Source organism: Scyliorhinus torazame, chromosome 27 (genome assembly GCF_047496885.1).
Source record: "Scyliorhinus torazame isolate Kashiwa2021f chromosome 27, sScyTor2.1, whole genome shotgun sequence".
In the NCBI taxonomy this organism is placed as follows: domain Eukaryota; kingdom Metazoa; phylum Chordata; class Chondrichthyes; order Carcharhiniformes; family Scyliorhinidae; genus Scyliorhinus; species Scyliorhinus torazame.
This window is the reverse complement of record NC_092733.1, coordinates 32,116,942-32,132,618: the sequence shown is the minus strand read 5'-3', so window position 1 is coordinate 32,132,618 and position 15,677 is coordinate 32,116,942. Positions and strand designations below refer to the sequence as shown.

The 15,677-nt window shown below is 44.1% G+C and overlaps 1 protein-coding gene across 8 annotated transcripts in view; it reads right to left on the bottom strand.

Moving 5' to 3' along the window:
* Positions 1 to 15,677, bottom strand: part of pbx4 (pre-B-cell leukemia transcription factor 4) — a 530,484-nt gene that overhangs the window by 8,972 nt on the left and 505,835 nt on the right. For 5 of the 8 annotated variants that reach the window (XM_072491215.1, XM_072491217.1, XM_072491220.1 and 2 more), the window contains 2 exons: positions 9,137 to 9,249; positions 1,066 to 1,155 (listed from right to left, as the gene is read on the bottom strand). The exons of 1 other annotated variant lie outside the window; for it this stretch is intronic. In XM_072491215.1, the coding sequence (XP_072347316.1) occupies positions 1,066 to 1,155; positions 9,137 to 9,249 (203 nt within the window). The remainder of the gene's footprint in view (positions 1 to 1,065; positions 1,156 to 9,136; positions 9,250 to 15,677) is intronic. 2 more of the 8 variants (XM_072491216.1, XM_072491221.1) reach the window with 2 other exon arrangements.

The following is a 15,677-nucleotide window of genomic DNA, read 5'->3' as shown; positions in this document are numbered from 1 at the left end:
GCACGCGCGCACACACAGCGCGCGCGCACACACAGCGCGCGCGCACACACAGCGCGCGCGCACACACAGCGCGCGCGCACACACAGCGCGCGCGCACACACAGCGCGCGCACACACACAGCGCGCGCACACACAGCGCGCGCACACACACAGCGCGCGCACACACACAGCGCGCGCACACACAGCGCGCGCACACACAGCGCGCGCACACACAGCGCGCGCACACACAGCGCGCGCACACACAGCGCGCGCACACACAGCGCTCACACACACAGCGTGCACACACACACAGCGTGCACACACACACACAGCGTGCACACACACACACAGCGTGCACACACACAGCGTGCACACACACAGCGTGCACACACACAGCGTGCACACACACACAGCGTGCACACACACACAGCGTGCACACACACACAGCGTGCACACACACACAGCGTGCACACACACACAGCGTGCACACACACACAGCGTGCACACACACACAGCGTGCACACACACACACACACACACACAGCGCGCACGCACACACACATGCACACAAGCCAAGTCATTACTGACACCACTGACTTTCACTCAAGCTATATCTGCTTGAGTGAGCTTATGCTTATTAGGACTGAGTTTAGGAGGAACTTCTTCACCCAAAGGGTTGTGAATCTATGGAATTCCTTGCCCAGTGAAGCAGTTGAGGCTCCTTCATTAAATGTTTTTAAGATAAAGATAGATAGTTTTTTGAAGAATAAAGTGTTCGGGCCAGAAAGTGGAGCTGAATCCACAAAAGATCAGCCATGATCTCATTGAATGGTGGAGCAGGCTCGAGGGGCCTGGTGGCCTACTCCTGCTCCTAGTTCTTATGTTCTTAAAGCAAAGCACTGGTGGCTGCAAGCTTCTGTTAGGGACACCCTGGTCATTCTCAGAAACATGCAAACAGGGTGACATTGAGGACTGAGAGGAGTCAACCTTAACTAGAAATGACCAGAAATGAAAAATGACAAGCAACTTTCAATTCATAAAAGGGGTAAAGCAACTTGGGTTTAAAATAAGGAAAGCTGACCCGTACATCTATACGTCTCGGGGTGTACATCTGGCTTACTGCCATCTCATCACTGTATCCGCCTGTCTGGTGTATAACATGGCGCAGGGAATCCACCTAAAGAACAAAAAGAGGTCACTTTAGAAGTTCCTTCACAGATGGCAGAGGGAAGATGCTGAGTTATCAGTTTCAACACCTCATCCTCCAGCCCCCAGTTTCACGGTGATAGATGATGAAAGGTGAACATTTGGATTTTACTTGTTGGTGGAAGCTGCTCCCCAGGCAACACTGTGAGCATCTCAAACCCATGACAACAACCCTGACCTCAAAGCAAATTTCCAACTTGGATTCAACGTCCACTCGCAGCTTCCTTTTCAAGTCTCTCCCTGCAGTTAATCTTAATATTGGAACGGTAATGGACTGTGGCACATTTTTAATTTACCTGATGTTGAACATTTTATTTTGTTCTTTTAGAGGGGGCCATTATGTTTGCAGCTATGGGGTGGCACAGCCGCAGGGTGGCAACCTTCTGTCTTTTAAGACAATAGTTTGCACCATGCTGGTAAACATTGTGTTAAACATTGTCTGGTGTGGCACAGGAGCCCCCCCCCCCACCCAAAACCTCATTCACCTCCAGCATTACTACTGGATTTGAAGTCTACCTTAAAAGGAGGCAGTCTTGATATAGAAAAGGCACTTTTGTAGAGGAATTGAGCTTATGGGTTTAGCAGTAATCTCTTCCTTTTTCTGCTCACCCCGAGTTATAAAATCTACAGACACCAGAGTATTCCAACATGAAACTCTGAATGTCGATGTGTTTGAGAATAACACTGCTTAAGAGAGTTTCCGAGATTGCATTTCAAGGCAGCTTCTTGTGGAAGTTAATTTGTATAAATGGGCTCATTTCAGACTTTGCTTCTGTTCAGTCCTGTTTTGAATTAAAATGCAAGGGTAAGTTTGAACATTGCTCCTACTGAAGAATTGACACTTTGTCCTGAAACGACACCATGTGATAAACTGCAAATGTTTGTCTGAAATTCCCATCTGTTATTTTGTGGAGGCATTTTTATCAGGTCAAATTAAAACAACGCTACTCCGGGGAATGGGATTAGATAAAATACCCGAGGGAGCAAGAAATAGAAAGATGCCCTGATGGGGTTAGATGAAATAGGGGAGGAGGCTCAGGTGGAACATAAGCAGCATAGGGTTAAATTGCTGCTGCTGTGCTGCACACACCATGTAATATTCGATGTAAACAGGGCAGTGCGCACACTCAACAGTAGAGACAGAATTCATGAAGCATTGCATGGCCATTTTGTGATTATTACTCAGCCAGAACTTTGCAAACAAGAGATGGACAATGATGCATGCAGAGAATAATGCTCTTTCAAAAAGAAATTCTTAAAAGCTGCTGTAATGGTACATGCTGTTTTACAAAGAAGAACATGAGGGGTAGGTCATTGGGACCTCTGTGCAATGGCTCCACTTTCCATATCCCTTAATTGTCTCAATATCCAAACTCCTATCAGTCTCTGCCTTAAAATATGCTCAACAACTGTGCATCCACATTCCTCTGGATGTGAGAATTCCAAAGATCTACAACCGTTTCTCCTCATCTTCGTCCTAAATGGTCAACCCCCTACTCTGATACTGTGACCATCAAATCCTAGACTCCCCAGCCAAGGGGAAAACCCCCCACCATCTATCCTGTCAAGCCCCGTAGGAATTTCAGATGTTTCTATGAGATGATTGATCATTCTACTAAATCCCAGGGTATATAAACCCAGTCTACTCAATCTCCATAATGCTCTCATCGCAGGAATCATTCTCGTGAACCTTTGTTGCACTCCCTCCAATGATAAGGTGGCCAAAGCTGTACACGATGCTCCGGGTTTAGTCATACCAAGGCTTTAGATACTTGCAGAAAAAAGTATTCACTCCTAATCTCCAAGACATTTGAAATAAAGGCCAACGTAAGTTTCCATAATTCTTGTACAAACATTTCCAACTCTATTCCCATTTAAAGATATTCTGCTTTTCTATTTTTTTATTCCATTGTGGATAACTTCATATTTCTACACATTATATTCCGTCTATCAGAATCTCGCCCACTCTGTCAGTCTACATCCCTCTGCATCCTCTGCGCATTCTCTAATAGCTTACTTTGCTCCATAACTTTGGATTTCCAACAATCTTGGATACTTTGTCTAAGGCATTGTTCCAGGTTGTAAGTAGCCGAGGCCCAGGAACTAAATCTTCCAGTACTCTATTAATGACATCCTGCCCAACAAAAATTACCCATTTATTTTATTCACCATTTTCTGTCTGTTAACCAATCCGGGTGAAAGCAGAACTAGGGGGCATAGCCTCAAAATAAGGGGAAGTAGATTTAGGACTGAGTTTAGGAGTAACTTCTTCACCCAAAGAGTTGGGAATCTATGGAATTCCTTGCCCACTGAAGCAGTAGAGGCTCCTTCATTAAATGTTTTTAAGATAAAGATAGATAGTTTTTTGAATAATAAAGGGATTAAGGGTCATGGTGTTCGGGCCGGAAAGTGGAGCTGAGTCCACAAAAGATCAGCCATGATCTCATTAAATGGCGGAGCAGGCTCGAGGGGCCAGATGGCCTACTCCTGCTCCTAGTTCTTATGTTCTTAATCCATGCCAATATATTGCTCCCATTCCTATGAACCCCAAAATTGTGTGGCGCCTAAACAGATGCTTTCAAAAATCCAAATAAACTACATTTACTGGTTTCCTCTTTATTTAACCTGCTAGTGACAACTTCAAACAAATCTCGAACAGCTTTGCCAAACACAATTTCCCTCAACTCTGCCGAATGTTGTCATTTTCTGCGAACATGCCTTTAATAATATTCGAGCACATCTGGCCTATAGCTGCCTGTTTTTGATTTCCTCCCTTTCTTGAATAACGGGGAGTTAATAGAAACTACCTTCCAACTTGTTCTGGAATCGAGGGAATTTGCAAGATCAAAACCAATACATCCACCATCTCAATCTGACCCTTCCTCACTGACCCACGACCTCTTCCCCACTGACCTACGACCTCTTCCCCACTGACCCACGACCTCTTCCCCACTGACCCACGACCTCTTCCCCACTGACCCACGACCTCTTCCCCACTGACCCACGACCTCTTCCCCACTGACCCACGACCTCTTCCCCACTGACCCACGACCTCTTCCCCACTGACCCACGACCTCTTCCCCACTGACCCACGACCTCTTCCCCACTGACCCACGACCTCTTCTTCAGTTCAGGAGAAAGCCAACGCCACAGTTAAGGGTTACAAACTGTTTCAGACAGTCTACTGCAGTCAAACCAAGGCACATGGTATTCTGTATTTAAGGCGGTTCAGAGAGGGAATTATTGACCAGTTAGTCCAACATCTGAGCTTGGGAAATTTCTAGAGTCTGTTCTAAAGACAGAGTGATTGAACACATCGAAACATGGCTGGTCAGCATGGATGTGTAAAAGTTAGCTCAGCACCACAAACCTGATTAAAAGTTTTGAAGTGGTGACTATAGTATTGGATAGGGGAATATCCAGCAATATTATTTATATAGGCTTCCAGAAGGCATTTGCTAAGTGTCTCAGAAGGGACTGTGAAAGACATGGGCAAATGCTGGTTCATGGAGTTAGATCACAAATCAATCGCAATCTCATTGAATGAGGAAACAGGTCCCAGCAAGGATTAAACGGCGCACTCCTTTTTAAAAATCATTTATGGGACGTGGGCGTCGCTGTTCAGGCCAGCATTTATTGTCAATCCCTAGTTGCCCTTCAGAAGGTGGTGGTGAGCTGCCTCCTTGAGCCGCTGCAGTCCTGGAGGTGCAGGTACACCCACTGTGCTGTTAGGGAGGGAGTTCCAGGATTTTACGCCAGCAACAGTGAAGGAACGGTGATATATTTCAAATCAGGATGGTGAGTGACTTGGAGGGGAACATCCAGGTGGTGGAGTTCCCAGGTATCTGCTGCTCTTGTCCTTCTAGATGGCAGTGGTTGTGAATTTGGAAGGTGCTGCCAAAGGAACCTTGGTGAGTTCCTGCAGTGCATCTTGTAGATGGTACACACGGCTGCCACTGTTCGTCGGTGGTGAATGTTGTGGAAGGGGGAGCAATCAAGTTTTGAATGCATCGGTAACCTGGAGACACAAATGCTGCTTTTTTCGCTGAAGTATTGAAACATTCACCTGTTTGTCTTTGATCCATGTTAGGAACTGTGAAATCTGTCATTTCAAACCCCTCCATAAACTTCTCCTGCCTACCTTGGAGGCCTTCTCAAGCCTACGAGGTCCCTGAGCTCTCCAAATTCTAATCTGTTGTGCAGTCCCAACTGCCATCGCTACAACTGCTCAGGAATTCCCTTCCTTTTCCTCTCTGCCTCCTTAACCCATATCTGTGATGATGCCCTCAAAACTCAAAGGCTCAATGTCAAACTTTGTTTGATAACATTCCAGTGAAGCACTTTGAATTTTTTTTAAATGTTAAAGGCACCATGTAAATCTAGGTTGTATTGGATTGGTTTATTGTCACGAGTACAGAGGTACAGTGAAAAGTATTCTGCGTGTTTTCGTGTGCACATGTGTGAGAGAAAGAAATAGTGCATGTGTGTATTCCTTTTCAAGTTATATTCATCTGTAACATCTCCAGTTCTGATAAAGGATTTACACTGAGTACTTTAACTGTTCACAGATACGGACAGATCTGCTGAGGATTGGCAGCATTTTGATTTGGTGCAGTATAGCAGGATTGTTCAGGCCACACCATAGAGATACATGTTCGACTATAGAAGGCTGAGTTCGGAGTTCCATACGCTAGACTGCAAATTGACAATAAAGTTTTGTTCTGTGAATCGCCAACCCCACGAAATAAACTCTGCCACTGGGTGAAATGAAAAATTTACATTGGTAATTGGAATTATAAATTTGGAAATAGGAACTTATAATGGAAATATGAATATTCGTACAGCATGTACGCTTTTAAAATGAGGCCAGAATTACATCTGCATCCTGGTACAATTATCTATCCCACTTCAGCTGAACACGGAGTGTTAACTCCGTGTGTGCAATCCCAAGGTCAATCGATTGGTTGAAACCTCTCCGATATTACGTTTACCTGCAATCTGTTGCTGTCACACTTTCAATGCCATGTGCCAATAAACCCATCCATTCTCAAGTACACTTAAGTGGACACATTCAACAGAAGGCATTTCAGTGTGACCATCACTGGGTATCAAAGAGAGATGGATGTCCTCATGCACAATTGGGCTGCATCTGAATTAGAGTGAAGGGTTTAATCTGTATTTTAAACCAATGTTAAAAAAAACAAGTGCATCATTCAATGGATAAACAAGGCAACAAATGTCAGTTCTGGAAATGTCAGAAGTGAGGAGAAAATAGGATTGTGGGGATGAAAATTGACACACTGATTTAGATTAGAATGGATATGTTGGCCTGCTTAACCCTGTCCCTTTCCCTTAGTAATTTATCTCCACTAGTAGTGTCCATTATGTTCCTGACATTGTTAAAAGGCTATAAAGCCTCAATTATAACTGTGCGCTGTCTAACGGGTCATTTCCAATGAATGTCAGTATCGTAACCAGTTAATGCATCTGATGTTACAGAATGGCATGTATTGCAACTAGCAGAAACCTAATCTGAAGCACTAGCTCACAGTGAGGTGGAGGGCAACTCACAATAGAAAGTAAAAGGTATAATGTAAAGTCGCCAGTCCCAGATGCTTTCCCTTTCGAGGGGGGAGAGCTGATATAGTGTAGGTTAGATGGCTTTTTGTTTCGGTGCAACATCGTGGGCCGAAGGGCCTGTACTGCGCTGTATTGTTCTATGTTCTATGTTCTGACTGATGGTGATTTAACCCGAGGATCACCAAACCCAGAGAAGGGTTTCACGAATAACCTCGGCCAGTACGGGAATTGAATCCGCGCTGCTGGCTTCGCTCTGCATCACAAACCAGCTGTCCAGCCAAGTGAGCTAAAGTGGCCCCAATAGAGAGTACACAATCCGTGAGCTCCTCTTCTTTCCATTGAGCCCAAGTAGGAATTCCTATGCAGCCAATCACATGAAAATGAAGTGATCCACTGGAAGGGGCCACTCAGTTCTCCATGGCTCAAGCCAGTAGCCAAACCACAGGCCAACCACACTGTCCTCTCCATTCTCACCCTGCGAGATCATTCCAGCCCATCCAACAGTCTCAGCATGTGCAGACCCGATGGGCCGCGTGGCCTCTTTCCCTGCAGTAAACATTCTCTGAGTCTATGAGGAGAGGTTTCACAGAATTTCACTGAGACATCAAAAATACTAGAGGGGGGAAAGAGGAAAGAAAGAACTTGCCATTCTATAGTACCTCTCACAAATTAGGATACCCCAAAGTACTTTATAGTCACTGAAGTACTTTGAAGGGTAGATACCATTATAATATAGGCAGCCAAACTCCCACCAACAGCAATGAAATAAATGGCCAGGTAATCAGTTATTTTCAAGAGTTGATTGAGGGATAAATAATTGACCAGGAAACTGTGGAGAACACTACGGCTCTTCTCTGAATAGGCAGATATGGTTCAATGTTTCATCTGAAAGCCATCACCTCTGGCAGTGCAGCACTCCCTCAGGATTATACCGAGGAAGTATAATTTTGATTACACGCCGAGGGGCGGTTTCACTGGGTCACCAAAGATCAACCATCCCAATGGAAAAACTTACATGACAGCGTCTATACGGCAATTCTCTCTTTAAACTTTAAACACTCAAGACTTACACCGAGAGTATAATATCCTTTGATTTCTATCAAATCATTGTCTCTTAATTGATCCATATCCAATTTTGACTAATTTTCGAAAATGAGGAACCAAGTGTTGGGGAAACTGCAGGAAGTAAAACCCCAAAATGCAGCGCTGTATTAAATAGTGGGTATGATTCAAGCTGCAATGGACCATGCACACTTTTCACAGGTCAAACAGCCGCAGCAATACACCATAGCAAAAGTAACAGTCACGTAACTAGGAGATTTTGGATTTTAAATGTACTTCCCAAAGCGCTATAATCCCACTTTCAGCCCTACCCTTCCAGTTTGTGCCCTCATATTAGTATTTCCTCTCAAGTTAGACCAATGGCACCTCACAACCCAGGGAGATGGTCTGTGTGGGCGTCTTGGTTAACCCACTACTTTCACTCAGCAGCTTCCACCTCCTGCCGAGTTGGGGAAGCTCAGTTTCAAAACGTCCACACCACACTGCTGCACAAAGCCAAAGGCTCTGCTCAAGAACACAGCTACTTTCCTCCTCCACTATTATTATTATTCTGCGATAGTTCCAGGGCAGCCAGCAGAGGTTCCACTTTCTTGTCAAGAGTTTCATTGTAGTGTAAATGTAAGCCTACCTGTGACAATAAAGATTATTATTATTATAAGTCTTTGCTTGTGAGTCCAGACAATTCAATCTTGTCCTCACACACCACTAGCACACAAATGTTTTAGCAGGGGGTCACTGGTCAGTAAACTGATTGGTGTATCTCTCAACAGCTCAGCAGCACCGAGGCCAATTATAACACTTGATATGACCAGCACACACCAGCATCAAACCTAACGCCCTCAAACTCATGTGGATCATCTGCATACTGTTTGCCGTTGATACATTCAGGCGAGGGAGTGCAATTATTCAGGAAAATGGCTCTTGGGCAAGTTCACCTGGATGATAATCCCAGTTCAATCAATCATAGCAAGTGGTGGATGGAACTAAATAGATTTGGACCAGCTAATGCCAAATTCAAAAGCATCTCCAACTGGAAGTTCCTATAATAAAACTGAGCACCTTGGTTTCTCAACAAAAAGTGTGGAGACATTAGCAGGGCCACATACTCAAGGATCTTCTGCACTGTAAATTCTATGATAATTCTATGATCTGCTGGCAGCTGCCATTACTCAGTTGGGTATTTGTAGACATTGACCCAAGTTATCAGTTAAGCTCTGGCCATCTTTAAAGCTTTCGCTTTTGTGGGTGGGGATTTATTATTCTCATCTCTTTCAAAGGTCCGCACTCCAAACAAATCAGCCTAGGCCTACCTGTGACTGCACGTTAGCTCCAACTTGAGAACTCTGGTAAGAATCCCCATTCAGTGACTGCATGTTCATGAATAAGTCTCCAGAGTTTGGCATGTTAAAAGAACCAGAAGAACCTGGAAAGGAAAGAGTCAGGCACCTGAATCACGCACAGATCGCACACAGTACGCGCCCCCCCCCCCCTCTTGAGCCAAGCACAGAGTCAAGCTGAAAGTGCCAACAGGAAGGAGTTAGTTGAGACACAAAGCTGCATGCAGTCAAAATGACCAGATTTAAACTTTCTGCATGCTCACCATATCAGTTAAATAGTTACATGCAAGGGTTCACCTTGGTTCACTTATTCATTAACTTAATTGATAGGAGGAAAAACAACTTTTCAGTTGAGAGCAATTAGTTTTTATTATTTTGACAGCACCGCTCCTCGTTTGAGGTGTACCTTGAAAAACATTTTAAGAGTCGAGACATCATGCAGAATTAGTGACTGGAGGACAAGAATGAAGTGATCAGACAATGCCCCTGAACCATGCGCCTCAGCACAAGATTGGTTCGAGTCCTCCAATCCACTGCTATATGCAGGTTGTGGAGAATGTCACTGGGTTTGTGACAAGAAGCCTGATCCATGGAAAAACACCCAAACCTGGATCAGCACATTCCCACTCGTTACAGGAACCTTGCAGCAAGCTTTTATGGTCTGTACATTATGAATGGTGCGCTTACTTTAATTTTTATCAAAACTCCTGAATGTTTCATCCCAAAGGCTCACCCACTGAAGCTGGTGTACCCATACGCTTTTGCTTACAGTCTGTGCCCATAACTAAAAAGGAAGCAGGAATGGACCTTTCACCTCGGCTGTGAGCTATACTCAAAGTTAAGCATCTCAAATAGAACTGATAGCCAGCGAAGCAAAGCTCGCTGATTGTGCCCAAACTGTCCTATTTGAGATGCATTAACTGCGAAAGGCTGGTCTAGTTGATTTAAGCTATAAGTCTATCCTTCAAGAAATACACACTTACAATGACTGATGATCACTTTATTGTTCATGGTGCAGCAGATAGGGGAGGAGTTTACTAAACATCAATTAGGCCCCACAGGCCTAGACAATGATAACGCGCATGCAAGCTCCTGGTAAAAGATTGGTTTAGGGAGCTTTAGCAGTTAGGTACAGTTAGCTGTCAATGAAGCAGCAACACACGAGTATCTCCAATAAGTTCCCAAGAAGCAGATGTAGTACATCAGAAAAAATTACCAAAGTAGCATTATTGCCAATTCAAAGCCAACACCATTCTTGCATATTGGAGGAGATAAATGGCCTGCATCGGATTTGAACATCATGCACGAGCTCCACACACAATGGCAACAGGTGGGATTGATGAATGGAGCATTAAAGTGTAGGACAAGGTGGTTTGGAATTCCAAAACTGTTTGAACCCTAACCATGTACACCCGATCTTCTATATTGCATTGGTGGTAGCACTCATCGACATTTTCACCTTCCTGGTTAACCATCCAGGTGATCAAAATTAATGCGGCTTAAGGTTTCTATTTAATGAATGCTGCTTGAGGCCTCGAAGATATGGAAAACTGGTCTGGAGGTGTAAGGGAGTTGCCCTAATCAATCCAATAGTATATTTGATCATTCCAGTTGTGACATGGTGAATAAGCCCACAACACAATCGTGAAATGAAGCACACTTATTTCCTCCGCGGTGATAGCACAGTGGTTAGCACTGTTGCTTCACAGCACCAGGGACCCGGGTTCGATTCCCGGCTTGGGTCACTGTCTGTGCGGAGTCTGCACGTTCTCCCCGTGTCTGCGTGGGTGTTGGAAATACAAAGTAAACTATTGGAATGCTTAGGTATGGTCGTTTTTTAGAAAGTAGGATATTGATGTCATTGTATAGGAAATCAGCAGGAAACATGCGGATATTCTCATGTCGTCGGCACCCCCCCTCCCCGCCGCCCTTCACACATTGGTTTCCATATTAGTTCTTCGCTAAGTAGAGCTAAGCAATTCCACAATGAATGTCTCTCCCGATATACCCCTCCCCCAATGTGACATCAAGACCACTGAAACATAACACTATATATGGGTGGCATGGTAGCATAGTGGTTAGCACTGGTGCTTCTCAGTGCCAGGGTCCCAGGTTCGATTCCCGGCTTGAGTCACTGTCTGTGCAGAGTCTGCACATTCTCCAGTGTCCGCGTGGGTTTCCTCCGGGTGCTCCAGTTTCCTCCCACAAGTCCTGAAAGACGTGCTGTTAGGTAATTTGGACATTCTGAATTCTCCCTCATTGTCCCTGAACAGGCGCCGGAATGTGGTGACTAGGGGCTTTTCACAGTAACTACATTGCAGTGTTCATGAAATGTAAGCCTACTGTGACAATAAAGATTATTATTATAAATAGGAGGAGTGGGTCATTTGGGCCTCCAAGCTGTTCCACCATTCAAGAAGATCATTGCTGATCTTCAACCCCAATTCACTTTGCCTGCACTGTCCACATATTGCTTAATTCCCTGAGTATCCAAAAACGTATTTACCTCTGTCTTCAACACTCAGCAGTTGAGCAGCACACCTCTCTGAAAAGAAGTGGGAATACTCATTTTACTGAGCCTGATGATGTCCCTTTCTGCCCGCAATTGACATCTAATCCTCAGTGTCCTGCTTGTGAAAGAAGAAACATTTGCCACACCGGTGCTCTGTTTCGTCCATGCTTGGCACATGGACACAATGAGCTATTAGTCCTAAACCCATGGCACACGGAATATTATATCCAGGAGCCTGACTGGCTGGCCAGCGAGGGAATGCTAATGCCCCTCCATCTTGCTGCCATGAGTAAATGAGTAATATTGCAGGTATCCCCTGTGGCAGCCCAGAAGCAGTCAGTACCTCAAGAATAGAGGGCCAAGGTCACCTTGTCAGCCACCTGCAGTCACATCCCTATGTTTAGGGTTAGCTGTAAGCCTCCCTGAAGCATGGCTCTGCAGCTGCCTTCCTTATAAACCTCATTGCGAGAAGGAGTGTTTCTCAGTCATTGTCCAGATAGCTGTGCCCGGACCTTAAGATGTTATGTGAGAAATAGCAATGTGTGTATATCAAGAACACTCTAGCTGCCTTCTCTGCTTATGCCTACCCTGCCTCTACTGGAAGAAACAGCAATTTCCAGACCTCCGGTTGTTAAAAAGGAAAACAAGCTCAACTTGGTGTATAAAGTTACCAAGCACAATGAGAATGCAACAAAAGTACGGTCACGGGAGTGTCCCTTTAAGAAATGTTTTTGTCTTATCACATGGCTTCAGTGATGTCATTGTGTGGGTGGAGCTGGGCTGTGGCTCTGAGATTTTTACTTTCGCTTTGGCTTTGGACTGCTTTGAACAGCACAGGTTGAAAAAAGTGTTTTCTCTATCTTCATTTTAAAAGCTGTATGGTAACTTAAAAGAGATAATTGCTTTTTGGAAGGAATTCAAATCTGAAGTTTGAAAATGGGAACAGAATATCAATAACAAATCCAGTGAGATGCAGTATGTTGGGCCACGCCGTTGAAAAGGGGTTTCTGGTTTTACTTGGATTTTGTTATTGAATTAGAACAGTTGAGGGGTGGGGGGAATTCATTCAGGGTTACACATAGATTACTGCAGCTATGAGCGGTCTTTATGTTTGTAATTGATAAAAATTTTTGCTGTGTGTGTTTATACAAATGTTAACTAAGTTCTTAGAATAAAGCATTCCCCATCGTTATCTGGTACTGAAGAAGATGCATTCACCATCTCGCTATGAAGCTGTGAAGAAAGGTTGAGTAGATTGGGATTGTTTTCGTTGGAAAGACGGAGGTTGAGGGGGGACCTGATTAAGGTCTACAAAATTATGAGAGGTATGGACAGGGTGGATAGCAACAAGCTTTTTCCAAGAGTGGGGGTGTCAATTACAAGGGGTCACGATTTAAGGTGAGGGGGGGAAAGTTTAAGGGAGATGTGCGTGGAAGGTTTTTTACGCAGAGGGTGGTGGGTGCCTGGAACGCTTTGCCAGCGGAGGTGGTAGAGGCGGGCACGATAGCATCATTTAAGATGCATCTAGACAGATATATGAACGGGCAGTGAACAGAGGGAAGTAGATCCTTGGAAAATAGGCGCCAGGTTTAGATAAAGGATCTGGATCGGCGCAGGCTGGGAGGGCTGAAGGGCCTGTTCCTGTGCTGTAATTTTCTTTGTTCTCTTTGTTCTATCAATATCTGGTATTGAAGAAGATGCATTTCCCATCAATATCTGGTGTTGAAGAAGATGCATTCCCCATCAATATCTGGTGTTGAAGAAGATGCATTCCCCATAAATATCTGGTGTCGGGGAAGATGCATTCCCCATCAATATCTGGTGTTGAAGATGCATTCCCCATCAATATCTGGTGTTGAAGAAGATGCATTCCCCATAAATATCTGGTGTCGGGGAAGATGCATTCACCATCAATATCTGGTGTTGAAGAAAATGCATTCCCCATCAATATCTGGTGTCGGGGAAGATGCATTCCCCATCAATATCTGGTGTCGGGGAAGATGCATTCACCTTCAATATCTGGTGTTGAAGAAGATGCATTCCCCATCAATATCTGGTATTGAAGATGCATTCCACATCAATATCTGGTGTCGGGGAAGATGCATTCACCATCAATATCTGATTTTGAAGAAGATGCATTCCCCATCGATATCTGGTGTTGAAGAAAATGCATTCACCATCAATATCTGGTGTTGAAAAAGATGCTTTCCCCATCAATATCTGGTATTGAAGAAGGTGCATTCCCCATCAATATCTGGTATTTAAGAAGATGCATTCCCCATCAATATCTGGTATTGAAGATGATGCAATCCCCATTAATATCTGGTATTGAGAGGATGCATTCCCCGTCAATATCTGGTACTGAAGATGTGTTCCACATAAATATCTGGTGTTGAAGAGGATGCGTTCCCCATCAATATCTGGTATTGAAGATGATGCATTCACCATCGATATCTGGTGTTAAAGATGCATTCCCCACCATATCTGGTATTGAAGATGCATTTCCCATCAATATCTGGTGTTGGAGAAAATGCATTCCCCATCAATGTCTGGTATTGAAGAAGATGCATTCACCATCAATATCTGGTGTTGAAGAAGATGCATTCACCATCAATATCTGGTGTTGGAGATGATGCATTCCCCATCAATATCTGGTGTTGGAGAAGATGCATTCCCCATGAATATCTGGTATTGAAGAAAATGCATTCCCCATCAATATCTGGTATTGAAGAAGATGCATTCCCCATCAATATCTGGTGTTGGAGAAGATGCATTCCCCATCAATATCTGGTGTTGAAGAAGATGCATTCACATTCGATATCTGGTGTTGAAGATGCATTCCCCATCAATATCTGGTGTTGAAGATGCATTCACCATCGATATCTGGTGTTGAAGAAGATGCATTTCCCATCAATATCTGGTATTGAAGATGCATTTCCCATCAATATCTGGTATTGAAGATGCATTCGCCATCAATATCTGGTGTTGAAGAAGATGCATTCCCCATCAATATCTGGTGTTGGAGGTGATGCATTCCCCATCGATATCTGGTGTCGGAGAAGATGCATTCCCCATCAATATCTGGTGTTGAAGAATATGCATTCCCCATCAATATATGGTGTCGGGGAAGATGCATTCCCCATCAATATCTGGTGTCGGGGAAGATGCATTCCCCATCAATATCTGGTGTTGGGGAAGATGCATTCACCATCAATATCTGGTGTTGAAGAAGATGCATTCCCCATCAATATCTGGTATTGACGATGCATTCCCCATCAATATCTGGTGTCGGGGAAGATGCATTCACCATCAATATCTGATTTTGAAGAAGATGCATTCCCCATCGATATCTGGTGTTGAAGAAAATGCATTCACCATCGATATCTGGTGTTGAACAAGATGCATTCCCCATCAATATCAGGTGTTGAAGAAGATGAATTCCCCATCAATATCTGGTGTTGAAAAAGATGCATTCCCCATCAATATCTGGTATTGAAGAAGGTGCATTCCCCATCAATATCTGGTATTTAAGAAGATGCATTCCCCATCAATATCTGGTTTTGAAGATGATGCATTCCCCATCAATATCTGGTATTGAGAGGATGCATTCCCCGTCAATATCTGGTTTTGAAGATGATGCAATCCCCATTAATATCTGGTATTGAGAGGATGCATTCCCCGTCAATATCTGGTATTGAAGATGTGTTCCACATCAATATCTGGTGTTGAAGAGGATGCGTTCCCCATCAATATCTGGTATTGAAGATGATGCATTCACCATCGATATCTGGTGTTCAAGATGCATTCCCCACCATATCTGGTATTGAAGATGCATTTCCCATCAATATCTGGTGTTGGAGAAGATGCATTCCCCATCAATATCTGGTATTGAAGAAGATGCATTCCCCATCAATATCTGGTGTTGAAGAAGATGCATTCCCCATCAATATCTGGTGTTGGAGAAGATGCATTCCCCATGAATATCTGGTATTGAAGAAAATG